The sequence below is a fragment of the Panulirus ornatus genome, chromosome 51, assembly GCF_036320965.1.
Source record: "Panulirus ornatus isolate Po-2019 chromosome 51, ASM3632096v1, whole genome shotgun sequence".
NCBI lineage: Eukaryota > Metazoa > Arthropoda > Malacostraca > Decapoda > Palinuridae > Panulirus > Panulirus ornatus.
Window position 1 is genome coordinate 1,664,274 of NC_092274.1, and position 16,057 is coordinate 1,680,330.

The 16,057-nt window shown below is 40.2% G+C and overlaps 1 protein-coding gene across 17 annotated transcripts in view; it reads left to right on the forward strand.

Moving 5' to 3' along the window:
* Graf (GTPase regulator associated with FAK) overlaps positions 1-16,057 on the forward strand; it is a 174,892-nt gene that overhangs the window by 121,176 nt on the left and 37,659 nt on the right. For 12 of the 17 annotated variants that reach the window (XM_071691771.1, XM_071691775.1, XM_071691761.1 and 9 more), the window contains 4 exons: positions 3,508-3,618; positions 6,475-6,579; positions 11,843-11,917; positions 15,877-15,946. In XM_071691771.1, coding sequence (XP_071547872.1) covers positions 3,508-3,618; positions 6,475-6,579; positions 11,843-11,917; positions 15,877-15,946 — 361 coding nt within the window. The remainder of the gene's footprint in view (positions 1-3,507; positions 3,619-6,474; positions 6,580-11,842; positions 11,918-15,876; positions 15,947-16,057) is intronic. The other 5 variants (XM_071691776.1, XM_071691762.1, XM_071691766.1 and 2 more) reach the window with 1 other exon arrangement.

Below are 16,057 nucleotides of genomic sequence, written 5' to 3' on the forward strand. Positions count from 1 at the left end.
ATAGGGGGAGCTGTGTGAGAAGGGATAGGGAACTGTGTGGGGAGTCATGTGTAGGGCATGGGGAGCTATGAAAGGAATCACAGTGATCTGTGTAGAGAGTATTGTAGGGAGACTTGGGGGAGCTGTGTGAGGAGGGATGGAGAGCTATATTGGAAGGCAAGGGGAGCTCCGTGGGGAGACATGGGGAACTATGTTGGGAGGCATGGGGAGCTCTGTGGGGAGACATGGAGAACTATGTGGGGAGGCATGGGGAGCTCTGTGAGGAAACATGGAATGATATAAAGGGAGACATGGGGACCATGTGGGGAGGCATGGGGAGCTCTGTGAGGAATCATTTAATGTTATAAAGGGAGGAATGGGGAGCTAAGTTGGGAGGCATGGGGAGCTATGTAGGGAGACCTGGAGTTTGTATGGGAAGTATTGTGAGTAGGCTTGGGGGATCCTTTGGGGAGGCATTGGGAGCTATGTGGGAGATATGAGAGGTCATGGGAAGGGGGGACTTGGGGAGCTGTGTGGAAAGGCATGTGGGAAGGCACAGGGAGTCATGGAAAGCTGTGTGGGGAGACTCTGGGGTCATGAGGAGGCCAAATTGGAGATGGGAGGATGGAGTGAAAAAGATTTCAGTCGATCTGGGCCTGAACATGCTGGAAGATGAAGGGCATGTATATGATAGAGTGAACTGGAATGATGTGGTATATGGAGATCAGTGTGCTGTCAGTGGATTGAAACAGGGGATGTGAAGTGTTCAGGGTAAACCATGGAAAGGTCTCTGGGGCCTGGAGATGTATAGGGGGCTTTGGTTTTGATACATTACACATGACAGCTTGTGTATGGGTGTGGGCAGATGTGACCTTTCTTCACATGACAGCTTGTGTATGGATGTGAGTAGATATGACCTTTCTTCATCTGTTTCCTGGCTTTACCTCTTTGATGTGGTGAGAGGCAATCAAGTGTGGGAGAGAGGAGATGTACTATCTTTTTCTTTCCCTTCATGTATTTTTGATGTCCCTATTGGGTGGGATGGCATTGGGAATGGATGACAGCAGGCAAGTATGAATATGCACATGTGTATGTATGTGAGAGTGGATCTTTTTTTGTCTGTTTCCTGGTGCTACCTCACTAATGTGAGAAATGGTGATCAAGTATGAAATATATATATGTTTGGTATGCCAGGGTTGACGTGCTGTCAGTGGATTGAACCAGGGTATGTGAAGCATTTGGGGTAAACCATGGAAAGTTTTGTGGGGCCTAGATGTGGAAAGGGAGCTGTGGTTTCGGTGCATTACACATGACAGCCAGAGACTGAGTGTGAATGAATATGGCCTGTGTTGTCTTTTCCTAGTGCTACCTTGCATACACACAGGGGGAGGGGGGTGCCATTTCATGTGTGGTGTCATGGCGGTGGGTGGGAATGGATGAAGGCAGCATGCATGAATATGTACAAGTGTATATATGTATATGTCTGTATACATTGAAATGTATAGGTATGTATATGTGCGTGTGTGGACGTTTATGTATATACGTGTATGTGGGTGGCTTGGGCCATTCTTTCATCTGTTTCCTTGCACTAACCCGGGAGACAGCGACAAAGTATAATAATGTAAATATATTTATTTATTTATTTATATTTTGCTTTGTTGCTGTCTTCCGCGTTTGTGAGGTAGCGCAAGGAAACAGACGAAAGAAATGGCCCAACCCACCCCCATACACATGTGTATACATACACGTCCACACACGCAAATATACATACCTATACATCTCAATGTACACATATATATACACACACAGACATATACATATATACACATGTACATAATTCATACTGTCTGCCTTTATTTATTCCCATCGCCACCTCGCCACACATGGAATAACATCCCCCTTCCCCCTCATGTGTGTGAGGTAGCGCTAGGAAAAGACAACAAAGGCCCCATTCGTTCACACTCAGTCTCTAGCTGTCATGTAATAATGCCTGAAACCACAGCTCCCTTTCCACATCCAAGCCCCACAGAACTTTCCATGGTTTACCCCAGACGCTTCACATGCCCTGATTCAATCCATTGACAACACGTCGACCCCGGTATACCACATCGATCCAATTCACTCTATTCCTTGCCCGCCTTTCACTCTCCTGCATGTTCAGTCCTCGATCACTCAAAATCTTTTTCACTCCATCTTTCCACCTCCAATTTGGTCTCCCACTTCTTGTTTCCTCCACCTCCGACACATATATCCTCTTGGTCAATCTATCCTCACTCATTCTCTCTATGTGCCCAAACCATTTCAAAACACCCTCTTCTGCTCTCTCAACCACGCTCTTTTTATTTCCACACATATCTCTTACCCTTACATTACTTACTCGATCAAACCACCTCACACCACACTTTGTCCTCAGATATCTCATTTCCAGCACATCCACCCTCCTGTGCACCACTCTATCCATAGCCCACGCCTCGCAACCATACAACATTGTTGGAACCACTATTCCTTCAAACATACCCATTTTTGCTTTCCGAGATAATGTTCTTGACCTCCAAACATTCTTCAAGGCTCCCAGGATTTTTGTCCCCTCCCCCACCCTATGATTCACTTCCGCTTCCATGGTTCCATCTGCTGCCAGATCCACTTCCAGATATCTAAAACACTTTACTTCCTCCAGTTTTTCTCCATTCAAACTTACCTCCCAATTGACTTGACCCTCAACCCTACTGTACCTAATAACCTTGCTCTTATTCACATTTACTCTGAACTTTCTTCTTTCACACACTTTACCAAACTCAGTCACCAGCTTCTGCAGTTTCTCACATGACTCAGCCACCAGTGCTGTATCATCAGCGAACAACAACTGACTCACTTTCCAAGCTCTCTCATCCCCAACGGACTTCATACTTGCCCCTCTTTCCAAAACTCTTGCATTCACCTCCCTAACAACCCCATCCATAAACAAATTAAACAACCATGGAGACATCACACACCCCTGCCGCAAACCTACATTCACTGAGAACCAATCACTTTCCTCTCTTCCTACACGTACACATGCCTTACATCCTCGATAAAAACTTTTCACTGCTTCTAACAACTTGCCTCCCACACCATATGTTCTTAATACCTTCCACAGAGCATCTCTATCAACTCTATTATATGCCTTCTCCAGATCCATAAATGCTACATACAAATCCATTTGCTTTTCCATGTATTCCTTGCGTGTCGTAGAAGGTGACTAAAAGGGGAGGGAGTGGGGGGCTGGAAATCCTCCCCTCTCGTTTTTTTTTAATTTTCCAAAAGAAGGAACAGAGAACGAGGCCAGGTGAGGATATTCCCTCAGAGGCCCAGTCCTCTGTTCTTAACGCTACCTTGCTAGTGCGGGAAATGGCGAATAGTTTGAAAGAAAGAAAGTATGTATCATTGTCTTTTTTAACACGAAGTTTGAATTGTGCATCTATTTTTTACAGTAATATCTTAAAAAACATAAGGTTGGTAGTTAACTTTTTTTTTGTCTTGTTCTGGCAGGCTGATGCGTCGGTGGAGATGGAACAGCGCCACTTCGTTCATGCCTCACTGGATTACGTGTTTCTGCTGCAGGAGGTCCAGGAGAGAAAGAAATTCGAGTTTGTTGAGACGGTGAGTTAGCGACCCACAAGTTCTAGTCATTATTTGTGTATTATGGGGATATTTCTACACTTACATTGTCATGTGTCTTGGCCTTCTATCAGCTACCAAGGAAGTGAAGTGTTTTAGATATCTGGGAGTGGATTTGGCAGCGGATGGAACCATGGAAGCGGAAGTGAGTCACAGGGTGGGGAAGGGGGCGAAAGTTCTGGGAGCGTTGAAGAAAGTGTGGAAGGCAAGAACATTATCTTGGAAAGCAAAAATGGGTATGTTTGAAGGAATAGTGGTTCCAACAGTGTTGTATGGTTGCGAGGCATGGGCTATAGATAGAGTTGTGTGGAGGAGGGTGGATGTGTTGGAAATGAGATGTTTGAGGACAGTATGTGGTATGAGATGGTTTGCTTGAGTAAGTAATGAAAGGGCAAGAGAGATGTGTGGTAACAAAAAGAGTGTGGTTGAGAGAGCAGAAGAGGGTGTTTTGAAATGGTTTGGTCACATGGAGAGAATGAGTAAGGAAAGATTGACCAAGAGGATATATGTGTCGGAGGTGGAGGGAACGAGGAGAAGTGGGAGACCAATTTGGAGGTGGAAGGATGGAGTGAAAAATATTTTAAGTGATCGGGGCCCGAACATGCAGGAAGGTGAAAGGCGTTCAAGGAATAGAGTGAATTGGAACGATGTGGATACTATACCAGGGTCGACATGCTGTCAATGGATTGAACCAGGGCATGTGAAGTGTTTGGGGTAAACCATGGAAAGTTTTGTGGGACCTGAATGTGGAAGGGAGCTGTGGTTTCGGTGCATTATACATGACAGCTAGAGACTGAGCGTGAACAAATGTGGCCTTTGTTGTCTTTTCTTAGCGCTACCTTGCGCACATGTGGGGGAGGCCTTTGACCTAACTCTTCCCTTGCCTTCACCTCTCACCAGCTGGCCTCACTCTCACAGAAGCCCAGAATAATAAAAAGCAAGACCTCCACACTCAGAACCCAAGCTGCCAACATTTGGATAAGTTGTTCCTTTCCATTTCTCTTGATTTCCTTCTTGATTATAATCATGAAGTTTGCTTGTCAGTGATATTTGCTGGTAATTTACTCTCATTTTACATAGCCCCTCGTAAATGTAAGTATTCATGGATTATGAAGTTTGCCTATTAAGTCAGGGTGATGAGCGACATAGTTTTACATTAAATTTTTCTTCATTTTTATGGACAACGTACGTGTTCAGTATTATTAGAAATTTTACATTTGTGTATAAATCAGAATTTTCTGATAATGTTGCAAAGATGTTATTATGAAAAGAATAAGTCAAAGTCACTGCTTCACTTGATTATGATTATGATTATAAGGGAAATTTCTCCATTACGTCATCACAGTTACTGCATTGATTTTGACAAAAGATCTTTTGTCATGAAATGGATATTCTTGCAGTTTTACTGACAGGATTCTGCTCAGTTTGAAGTATCATTTGACATTGATTATGTGAACATTGCATTTGCTTGCCATTGACATTGAAGAAAAATGAAATTGAAATTGTCATGAGTCAAAGTGGAAACAACAGATTTCAGTCTAACTTAAAAATTCTATTCGCCTTTTTTTCCTTCACATGTCTATGAAGTTGATACTGTGTTTTGTTATTACTGAGAACGAGGCTTCTTTATGTTATGTGTGTGGAAAATATTTGCTCAGTCCTACTCCCCATAATCTTGGAGCCTCATCACTTCATGCATCCACTTACTTCCTCATGCACCTCTCTACTCCCTCCACATCCACCAATGCACCTCCCAACCCTAAATCCTCATGCACTTTTTACCTACTCTTGCATACCCCTACCCTCTCATTCGTCTCTCTACACCCAAGTGCACTTCACCCCATCTTGTGCTTCCAGTTTCCCTCGTGCACCTCCCCACCCCCTCTTGAACCCTGTACCCTCCTCATGCACTCCCCACCCTTTCAGTCACCTCGCTCCCTTATCCATTCATTCACCTCTGCGCCCCTCAAACACCCCCTACCCATTCAGACAGCCTCACCCACCATGATCTAGGCATTTGCATGGTCTTTTATGTCAGTATGATTTATAAGCATTTCATATTGCTTATATATTGAAATACAGTATTAAATGAAGACAGTGCAAAGTCTTTTTCATGAGCATGTTAATTTAAATTTAGGATAATGATAATAATCAGAAACATAATCATCAAACTAATATATCAAGTATTACCAATGGGTTGTGATATTTGGTAGCAGTATATGGTGAACAATAAAGTGATGAATAAGATCTGCATTGCTTTTTCTCAAACTATGTATACCATATATTTCTTTTTTATATCAGGGTTTAGAATTTCAGGATTTTGCTCTCAGTAATCAGATTTCATAAATTCCAAAGGAGTGATGAAAACATCCAAGAAAGGAGTCTTTTTAGGTTTTCCCCAGTTTGATGCATTTCGTTAACTTGAATTATTCACTGAGAGTATTTTCTATTGCTTAGATATTGCTTTGCCATATTAGATATTTGCTCAGCCACAACTATGTCAATTCATGGAAAGTACACCTTCAGCTTAGATGTTTTGAATACTGGTATTGAGGTTGGCCTAAAAATTTTAGCATATATTAGACTAATATCTAGCAGTGGTGAGAGCGAAAGCGTGGACCATTGTATGGATTTTTATCTCTGAGAAAATACAAAGAAACATATGTAATGTCAAAAGAAGGTTATTATGATATTGTCATTCAGGCTTCTTGGAAGTGTGATCAATGTGGCTTTGGAGAGTAACTATCATATGACATTGAAAATTATCTGATTTCCATTAGATGAAATACTTCTTTGCATTGATTTTTTTTCAGTACTTAATATTACCTTCTTTTACAGCTTTTGAGTTATATGTATGGATGGCTGACATTCTATCACCAAGGTCACGAGGTTTTCAATGACTGCAACCCTTACATGCGTGACCTTCAGGTCAGAGTACAAAAGGTAGGCTAACCTTTTGACAAGGCTTAATTTACTCATGATTACAAATTATTTGCATCTATTATTGAAGTGTTTGCAATTCTGATCACCATGGTGTAAATTTGAGCTCTGTGAAGTTCACATGATTGTCTTTGTACTCAGACCATTTGCCATAAGGAATAACCAGCATGTTGGAGGAATGCTTGAAAAGTGCATTAGATAGAGTAATTATTTTTATGTACTCATGTTTTCAGGCTCAGAATGCAATGCACAATATATATATATATATATATATATATATATATATATATATATATATATATATATATATATATATATATTCATTTATATCTATTATACTTTGTCACTGTCTCCCGCGTTAGTGAGGTAGCGCAAGGAAGCAGACAAAAGAATGGCCCAACCCACCCACATACACATTTATATACATACATGTCCACACACGCACATATACATACCAATACATTTCAACGTATACATATATATACATACTTAGACATATACATATATGCACATGTACATAATTCATACTGTCTGCCCTCATTCATTCCCGTCGCTACCCTGCCACATATGAAATGACACCCACTCCCCCCACACACGCACGAGGTAGTGCTAGAAAAAGACAGCAAAGGTTACATTCGTTCACACTGTCTCTAGCTGTCATGTATAATGCACTGAAACCACAACTCCCTTTCCACATCCAGGCCCCACAAAACTTTCCATGGTTTACCTCAGACGCTTCACATTCTCTGGTTCAATCCCTTGACAGCACGATGACCCCGGTATACCACATCGTTCCAATTCACTCTATTCCTTGCGCACCTTTCATCCTCCTGCATGTTCAGGCCCTGATAGCTCAAAATCTTTTTCACTCCATCCTTCCACCTCCAATTTGGTCTCCCACTTCTCATTCCCTTCACCTGTGACACATATATCCTTTGTCAATCTTTCCTCACTCATTGTCTCTATGTGACCAAACTATTTCAATACACCCTCTTCTGCTCTCTCAACCACACTCTTTTTTTATGACCACAAATCTCTCTTACCCTTTCATTACTTACTCGATCAAACCACCTCACACCACATATTGTCTTGAAACATCTCATTTTCAACACATCCACCCTCTGCACAACCCCATCTACAGCCCATGCCTTGCAACCATACAACATATATATATATATATATATATATATATATATATATATATATATATATATATATATATATATATATTTTTTTTTTTTTTTTTTTACTTTGTCGCTGTCTCCCGCGTTTGCGAGGTAGCGCAAGGAAACAGACGAAAGAAATGGCCCAACCCCCCCCCATACACATGTATATACATACGTCCACACACGCAAAATATACATACCTACACAGCTTTCCATGGTTTACCCCAGACGCTTCACATGCCCTGATTCAATCCACTGACAGCACGTCAACCCCGGTATACCACATCGATCCAATTCACTCTATTCCTTGCCCTCCTTTCACCCTCCTGCATGTTCAGGCCCCGATCACACAAAATCTTTTTCACTCCATCTTTCTACCTCCAATTTGGTCTCCCACTTCTCCTCGTTCCCTCCACCTCCGACATATATATCCTCTTGGTCAACCTTTCCTCACTCATTCTCTCCATGTGCCCAAACCATTTCAAAACACCCTCTTCTGCTCTCTCAATCACACTCTTTTTATTTCCACACATCTCTCTTACCCTTACGTTACTTACTCGATCAAACCACCTCACACCACACATTGTCCTCAAACATCTCATTTCCAGCACATCCATCCTCCCGCGCACAACTCTATCCACAGCCCACGCCTCGCAACCATACAACATTGTTGGAACCACTATTCCTTCAAACATACCCATTTTTGCTTTCCGAGATAATGTTCTCGACTTCCACACATTCTTCAAGGCTCCCAGGATTTTCGCCCCCTCCCCACCCTATGATCCACTTCCACTTCCATGGTTCCATCCGCTGCCAGATCCACTCCCAGATATCTAAAACACTTTACTTCCTCCAGTTTTTCTCCATTCAAACTTACCTCCCAATTGACTTGACCCTCAACCCTACTGTACCTAATAACCTTGCTCTTATTCACATTTACTCTTAACTTTCTTCTTTCACACACTTTACCAAACTCAGTCACCAGCTTCTGCAGTTTCTCACATGAATCAGCCACCAGCGCTGTATCATCAGCGAACAACAACTGACTCACTTTCCAAGCTCTCTCATCCCCAACGGACTTCATACTTGCCCCTCTTTCCAAAACTCTTGCATTCACCTCCCTAACAACCCCATCCATAAACAAATTAAACAACCATGGAGACATCACACACCCCTGCCGCAAACCTACATTCACTGAGAACCAATCACTTTCCTCTCTTCCTACACGTACACATGCCTTACATCCTCGATAAAAACTTTTCACTGCTTCTAACAACTTGCCTCCCACACCATATATTCTTAATACCTTCCACAGAGCATCTCTATCAACTCTATCATATGCCTTCTCCAGATCCATAAATGCTACATACAAATCCATTTGCTTTTCTAAGTATTTCTCACATACATTCTTCAAAGCAAACACCTGATCCACACAAACTCTACCACTTCTGAAACCACACTGCTCTTCCCCAATCTGATGTTCTGTACATGCCTTCACCCTCTCAGTCAATACCCTCCCATATAATTTACCAGGAATACTCAACAAACTTATACCTCTGTAATTTGAGCACTCGCTCTTATCCCCTTTGCCTTTGTACGATGGCACCATGCAAGCATTCCGCCAATCCTCAGGCACCTCACCATGAGTCATACATACATTAAATAACCTTACCAACCAGTCAGTAATACAGTCACCCCCTTTTTTAATAAATTCCAGTGCAATACCATCCAAACCTGCTGCCTTGCCGGCTTTCATCATCCGCAAAGCTTTTACTACCTCTTCTCAGTTTACCAAATCATTTTCCCTAACCCTCTCACTTTGCACACCACCTCGACCAAAACACCCTATATCTGCCACTCTATCATCAAACACATTCAACAAACCTTCAAAGTACTCACTCCATCTCCTTATCACATCACCACTACTTGTTATCACCTCCCCATTTGTGCCCTTCACTGAAGTTCCCATTTGCTCCCTTGTCTTACGCACTTTATTTACCTCCTTCCAGAACATCTTTTTATTCTCCCTAAAATTTAATGATACTCTCTCACCCCAACTCTCATTTGCCCTCTTTTTCACCTCTTGCACCTTTCTCTTGATCTCCTGTCTCTTTCTTTTATACATCTCCCACTCAATTTCATTTTTTCCCTGCAAAAATCGTCCAAATGCCTCTCTCTTCTCTTTCACTAATAATCTTACTTCTTCATCCCATCACTCACTACCCTTTCTAATCCACCCACCTCCCACTCTTTTCATGCCACAAGCATCTTTTGCGCAATCCATCACTGATTCCCTAAATACATCCCATTCCTCCCACACTCCCCTTACTTCCATTGTTCTCACCTTTTTCCATTCTGTACTCAGTCTCTCCTGGTACTTCCTCACACAAGTCTCCTTCCCAAGCTCACTTACTCTCACCACCCTCTTCACCCCAACATTCACTCTTCTTTTCTGCAAACCCATACAAATCTTCACCTTAGCCTCCACAAGATAATGATCAGACATCCCTCCAGTTCACCTCTCAGCACATTAACATCCAAAAGTCTCTCTTTCGCGCGCCTGTCAATTAACACGTAATCCAATAATGCTCTCTGGCCATCTCTCCTACTTACATATGTATACTTGTGTATATCTCACTTTTTAAACCAGGTATTCCCAATCACCAGTCCTTTTTCAGCACATAAATCTACAAGCTCTTCACCATTTCCATTTACAACACTGAACACCCCATGTATACCAATTATTCCCTCAACTGCCACATTACTCACCTTTGCATTCAAATCACCCATCACTATAACCCGGTCTCGTGCATCAAAACCACTAACACACTCATTCAGCTGCTCCCAAAACACTTGCCTCTCATGATCTTTCTTCTCATGCCCCTGGAAAGAGGGGCAAGTATGAAGTCTGTTGGGGATGAGAGAGCTTGGGAAGTGAGTCAATTGTTGTTCGCTGATGATACAGCGCTGGTGGCTGATTCATGTGAGAAACTGCAGAAGCTGGTGACTGAGTTTGGTAAAGTGTGTGGAAGAAGAAAGTTGAGAGTAAATGTGAATAAGAGCAAGGTTATTAGGTACAGTAGGGGTGAGGGTCAAGTCAATTGGGAGGTGAGTTTGAATGGAGAAAAACTGGAGGAAGTGAAGTGTTTTAGATATCTGGGAGTGGATCTGTCAGCGGATGGAACCATGGAAGCGGAAGTGGATCATAGGGTGGGGGAGGGGGCGAAAATTTTGGGAGCCTTGAAAAATGTGTGGAAGTCGAGAACATTATCTCGGAAAGCAAAAATGGGTATGTTTGAGGGAATAGTGGTTCCAACAATGCTGTATGGTTGCGAGGCGTGGGCTATGGATAGAGATGTGCGCAGGAGGATGGATGTGCTGGAAATGAGATGTTTGAGGACAATGTGTGGTGTGAGGTGGTTTGATCGAGTAAGTAACGTAAGGGTAAGAGAGATGTGTGGAAATAAAAAGAGCGTGGTCGAGAGAGCAGAAGAGGGTGTTTTGAAATGGTTTGGGCACATGGAGAGAATGAGTGAGGAGAGATTGACCAAGAGGATATATGTGTCGGAGGTGGAGGGAACGAGGAGAAGAGGGAGACCAAATTGGAGGTGGAAAGATGGAGTGAAAAAGATTTTGTGTGATCGGGGCCTGAACATGCAGGAGGGTGAAAGGAGGGCAAGAAATAGAGTGAATTGGAGTCATGTGGTATACAGGGGTTGACGTGCTGTCAGTGGATTGAAGCAAGGCATGTGAAGCGTCTGGGGTAAACCATGGAAAGCTGTGTAGGTATGTATATTTGCGTGTCTGGACGTGTGTATGTACATGTGTATGGGGGGGGGGGGTTGGGCCATTTCTTTCGTCTGTTTCCTTGCGCTACCTCGCAAACGCGGGAGACAGCGACAAAGTATAAAAAAAAAAAAAAAAAAAAAATATATATATATATATATATATATATATATTTGTATAATATTTTTGATTTTTCTATTTTTGTAATTTATATTTGTATATGTTACACATTACTTGATTGCATGTTTTTGATATTTCTTTATTCTTATAACTTTTTATTTTATTTTTTATTACTCTTTTCACTGATGGTATAGACACGTGAGAACTTTGAAGCAACTCGGCAAGAGTCTGTGCAGTTGAAGAACAAGATGCTGGAGGTGCGTAAGACGGTAATGTGTCTCCCGCTGCTTCTCACTAACTCACGCTAACCCACGCCCACACTCCATTGATTATATGTTAATTGTTATGCATGTGCATATTTTATTCTGCTGTTAGATTCTTAACCACTATTTTGAATTGACAGCGAGAGGATTACAAATATGTTCTCTTAGTTCATTAAGTGTCAGGTTCTTGACCCTGGGAGCATATTGGTTTCACCAAATGTTTTGTCAAATATTTTTCATCATTATTGAAGAACTTTACCTTTTTTTTTTAATAGGAGTAGAGTATCGTAATTCAATCAATCATCCCTTAAACTTTGACATACCTCGTTTGAGTCTACTTATGCAACTGCAGCTTGCTTCATAAAAGGGTTAATAGTTCTAGTCCTTATTTGAATTCCATGTTGATGTTGATTCCATCACTTATCCATAGATGTCATCAGCAATCATACAACACTGGTGAAAAAGTTTCACACATCACAGGCATCCATTTATTGTTAGAGGGTGTAATGGCGTCATAAGGGTGAGAAACCAAATTTATATGGCTACCGTTGAAGTCAGTTTTATATATAAACAAAAAAACAGTTTATCAAACTCTGTATTAGTTTTTATATATATGATGAAGATAAGGTTCTTTTTTCAGTTGTTCATGGAAATAAAGTTCTCTTTAAGTAAATGATATATGAATACATATATAGTAATGCATATGATTCATAAAGATATGTATATGTAAAAATTATGTAAATAATACATATAGAGTGGGTAAAATCATGCTTAGGAAACAACATAAAGTTTGATGTGTGTTTAAGTATATGCAAAATGAAATCACACACAAGAAAAATGCATGATTATTGTATATTTACGTCTGTCTATTTATCTATATCTCCGACGGTTGTTCCCTCTGGGAACTTCCATCAAAGGGGTGGCCAAAGGGGTCTCCACGTATACCTGTCCGTACATGCTTCCCTCACATACACCATTCCATGCCTTATTCTCCCATTTCTCTCCCTCCAGTACTTTTCCACTCAGAGAGACAAATTATAACAATGTGTTTTTTTACCCAAAACCCATTATATATGAATATTTTGTTTTCTGTCACCCAACTCTCGTCATGTGCTATGATCAGGCTTCATTTTGTGGCCTTGAAAGCCTTTTTTTTTAGGGAATTGTATACAGTACTGTGCTCAGAAACCATAATAAGCATCATGGTATTGCTGTGAAGAAGCTTACTATATTTGCCTGAGAAAATGCCAATCCTCCATTTTGACATATTGTGTACTCAGTAGAAATATCTCTTTGTAATCATGTCAAAGCAGGCTATTGTATCAAGATCTCTGGAGTGTGGGAGAGGGCTTAAGTGGGGCTTGTTGCCATGTAGCTTGTGTAATGTACATGTTTTTCACTTCATTTGTATGGTAATTGTAATGTCCCTTCCTGTTTTTATCATGGGTTTGGTTTGACTCCTTTCTTGTCTGTGTTGTCTAATAAACTCATTAATTATTTTAAACATTAAATTACTTTTGTAGCATTTCTTTGCCTAAAACTTTTCATGTGTAAATTACTAAGTGGTACCATAGCCTTTCCTCGGTTGCTGATTACTTAACTTCTGAATAGTTGGATTTATTCATAATTGCCTTCTAAGAGTAGAAAGATTGCATAATGAGAATTATAGTTTTGCCTTATAATGCTTGTCTTTCAGGTAATGAGCATGTGTTCAAACCTAAACCCTACTGTTCCCATCAACAGCTGTGAGAATAACACTTGTGTCTGTACTCCCTTGCAAGACGCCTGTCGACTTAAGTGATGACGCCAGTGATTTGGTTCCTTATTTTCTGTAACTACTAGAAATAACTTGATGAAGCATAAGTCAAGTAGCACTCATTATTATTAGTATTAATTATCTTTTGGCACAGGCATTATCATTGATAAGCCACATCATAGTTTATCACAAGACACGAGAATTGTACATGATTTACCTCGTACTCTCTGAGGATGATCATAAAAACCATTTTTTTATCCAAGTCATTGTGCAGGCTCTCTGCTGATGTCATTTATTTTGCTTATATTTTTGCTTTGGTTTATTAGGTCCTACATCTTTATTATTCTCCCATAATGCTTATTGAGTAATATAATCTTGGAAGAAGTAAATACTGGTAGTTAAATAGTTAGTATTGGGAATAAGGGTAATTAACGCATGCATGTCTTTTCATTTCATCTTGGTGGGTCATTCTAAGTAGGTCACTTAACACTTTTCTGATAAGGGTTCAACTTTTTAATATCCCAGACAACACTGCATTGTTTTGTTTCATGTCTGGGAGAGACAAAGAGAGAGAGTAAAATAGGTAGTTGGAGAAGTGAAAAGAGAAAGACAGAGATGATATATTGGAAAAAAGGAAAAGGTAGATGTTTCTGGGTTCCACTTATTCGAAGTTACACTGTGATTTAAAAGTTTTCTTTGATGAGACTGTATCATTGGTAGTACAGTTTCATCAAAGAACTTTTCACTCAAAAGGAGTCTTTCTCTGCTACTGTAAATAGTGCATCTTCGGCTGTGGGAGCCTTCAGAAGAGTCCTGGATAACACCAGGAATCTTTCAGAGAAATTGGTCCTGGGTTAGTTATAGATAGTAGATGAATGAAAATATAATGAGTATGGATGTGTGTCCATGATATATAGGCATTATCCTTCATTGAATTCACTCTTCATTTTTATTGATAGAATAGATTTAAGATTATTGAGACAGAGTATTGTCCTCTGAAACTTTTGTCTTGTAATGCTCAGGTTTCTTTTATGACCTCAAATTGCTACTCTTAAATTTGAAATATGTAGCAATACTTTGAATTTCTGTATCTAATTGATATTGATTATTTGTCTTATTTCATCTGTTTCAGTGTAAGTTGTTAAAGTAATTGTTTTCATTTCAAATAATGTGTTGTGTTTTTGCTTTTATGTGTTTCAGTTTTGCAGTGCATTTAAATCTTATTTTAATACAGTAATTGGTGTGTTGTGCTTTCTGTTTGTCATGTCCTCCTGCCATATGACAGGCAACTACTTGACTGGATTAATCATTCATGAATATTTATCTGGATGTAATGGAAATATTTAGAGTTTTAGATTAATGAAAACTCTATAGTTATCAGTCATTGATAGTGTTAGCTAGATAGCGTTAAGAAGAGAGGACTGAGCCCTAGAGGGAATATTCTCACTTTGCCCCCTTCTCTGTTCCTTTTTTTGGAAAAGAAAAAAATGGGAGGGGAAGATTTCCACCTCCCTGCTCCCTCCCCTTTTCGTCGCCTTCTATGACATGCAGGGAATATGTGGGAAGAATTCTTTCTCCCCTATCCCTAGGGGTATATATATATATAACTTGTCAAAAATGGCTGTGCAACACATACAGGAAACTTGTACTCATTTACCTAAGTCTATTTACATTATGCTAAGATTGCTCTTGCATAAGTACCATTTAACTGCAAAGTTGCAAAGGTTTAAAGATATCTGATACAGATAATTGTAATGAATCAGTATAGAAAGTGCTGCCAGCCTCCCTGCTACTGATATGGAACCAACTAGTGTATGTAAATAAGCCAGCAAATAACACTTTTAATGAATGAATTTCTCCTCTACATTCTTACAGTGCATGGTGACTGTTAATCCAGGGCTGGGATTTTTATTCATTCATTTTGTGACGGGAAAATTTTCACCTTATGTGAATATTCCATATTAAGGTTATATTACTAGTGATTGCAGTTAATTAGGAATATTTTGGTATAGCATCACCTTTAATTAAGAAGTCAAGTGAATAAATGCATAATATTACTTTTGATTTGATTTAAAAATGTCTTTGAATTAGAAATGGATATTTCAATTTCGGACTGCATCAGTTCTGTAATCAGAAATGTACAAATTACAATCCAGCATTATTCATGCATGATATCCTTTATGTTGATTATAGGACTTTTTTCCCTCAGAAATCGATGGATCCTGGCAATATGGACAAGATGTACACCAGACAAGGCTACCTCTTCCTAATGGAAAAAAGTAAGGCACCATAAAAATGCTTATTGCATTAATTTTGTAACATTATTTTATCTTCATGGGAAAGGAAAATAAGGCTCTGTATTATTGCTTGATTCTCTTTCCTCTCTTTTT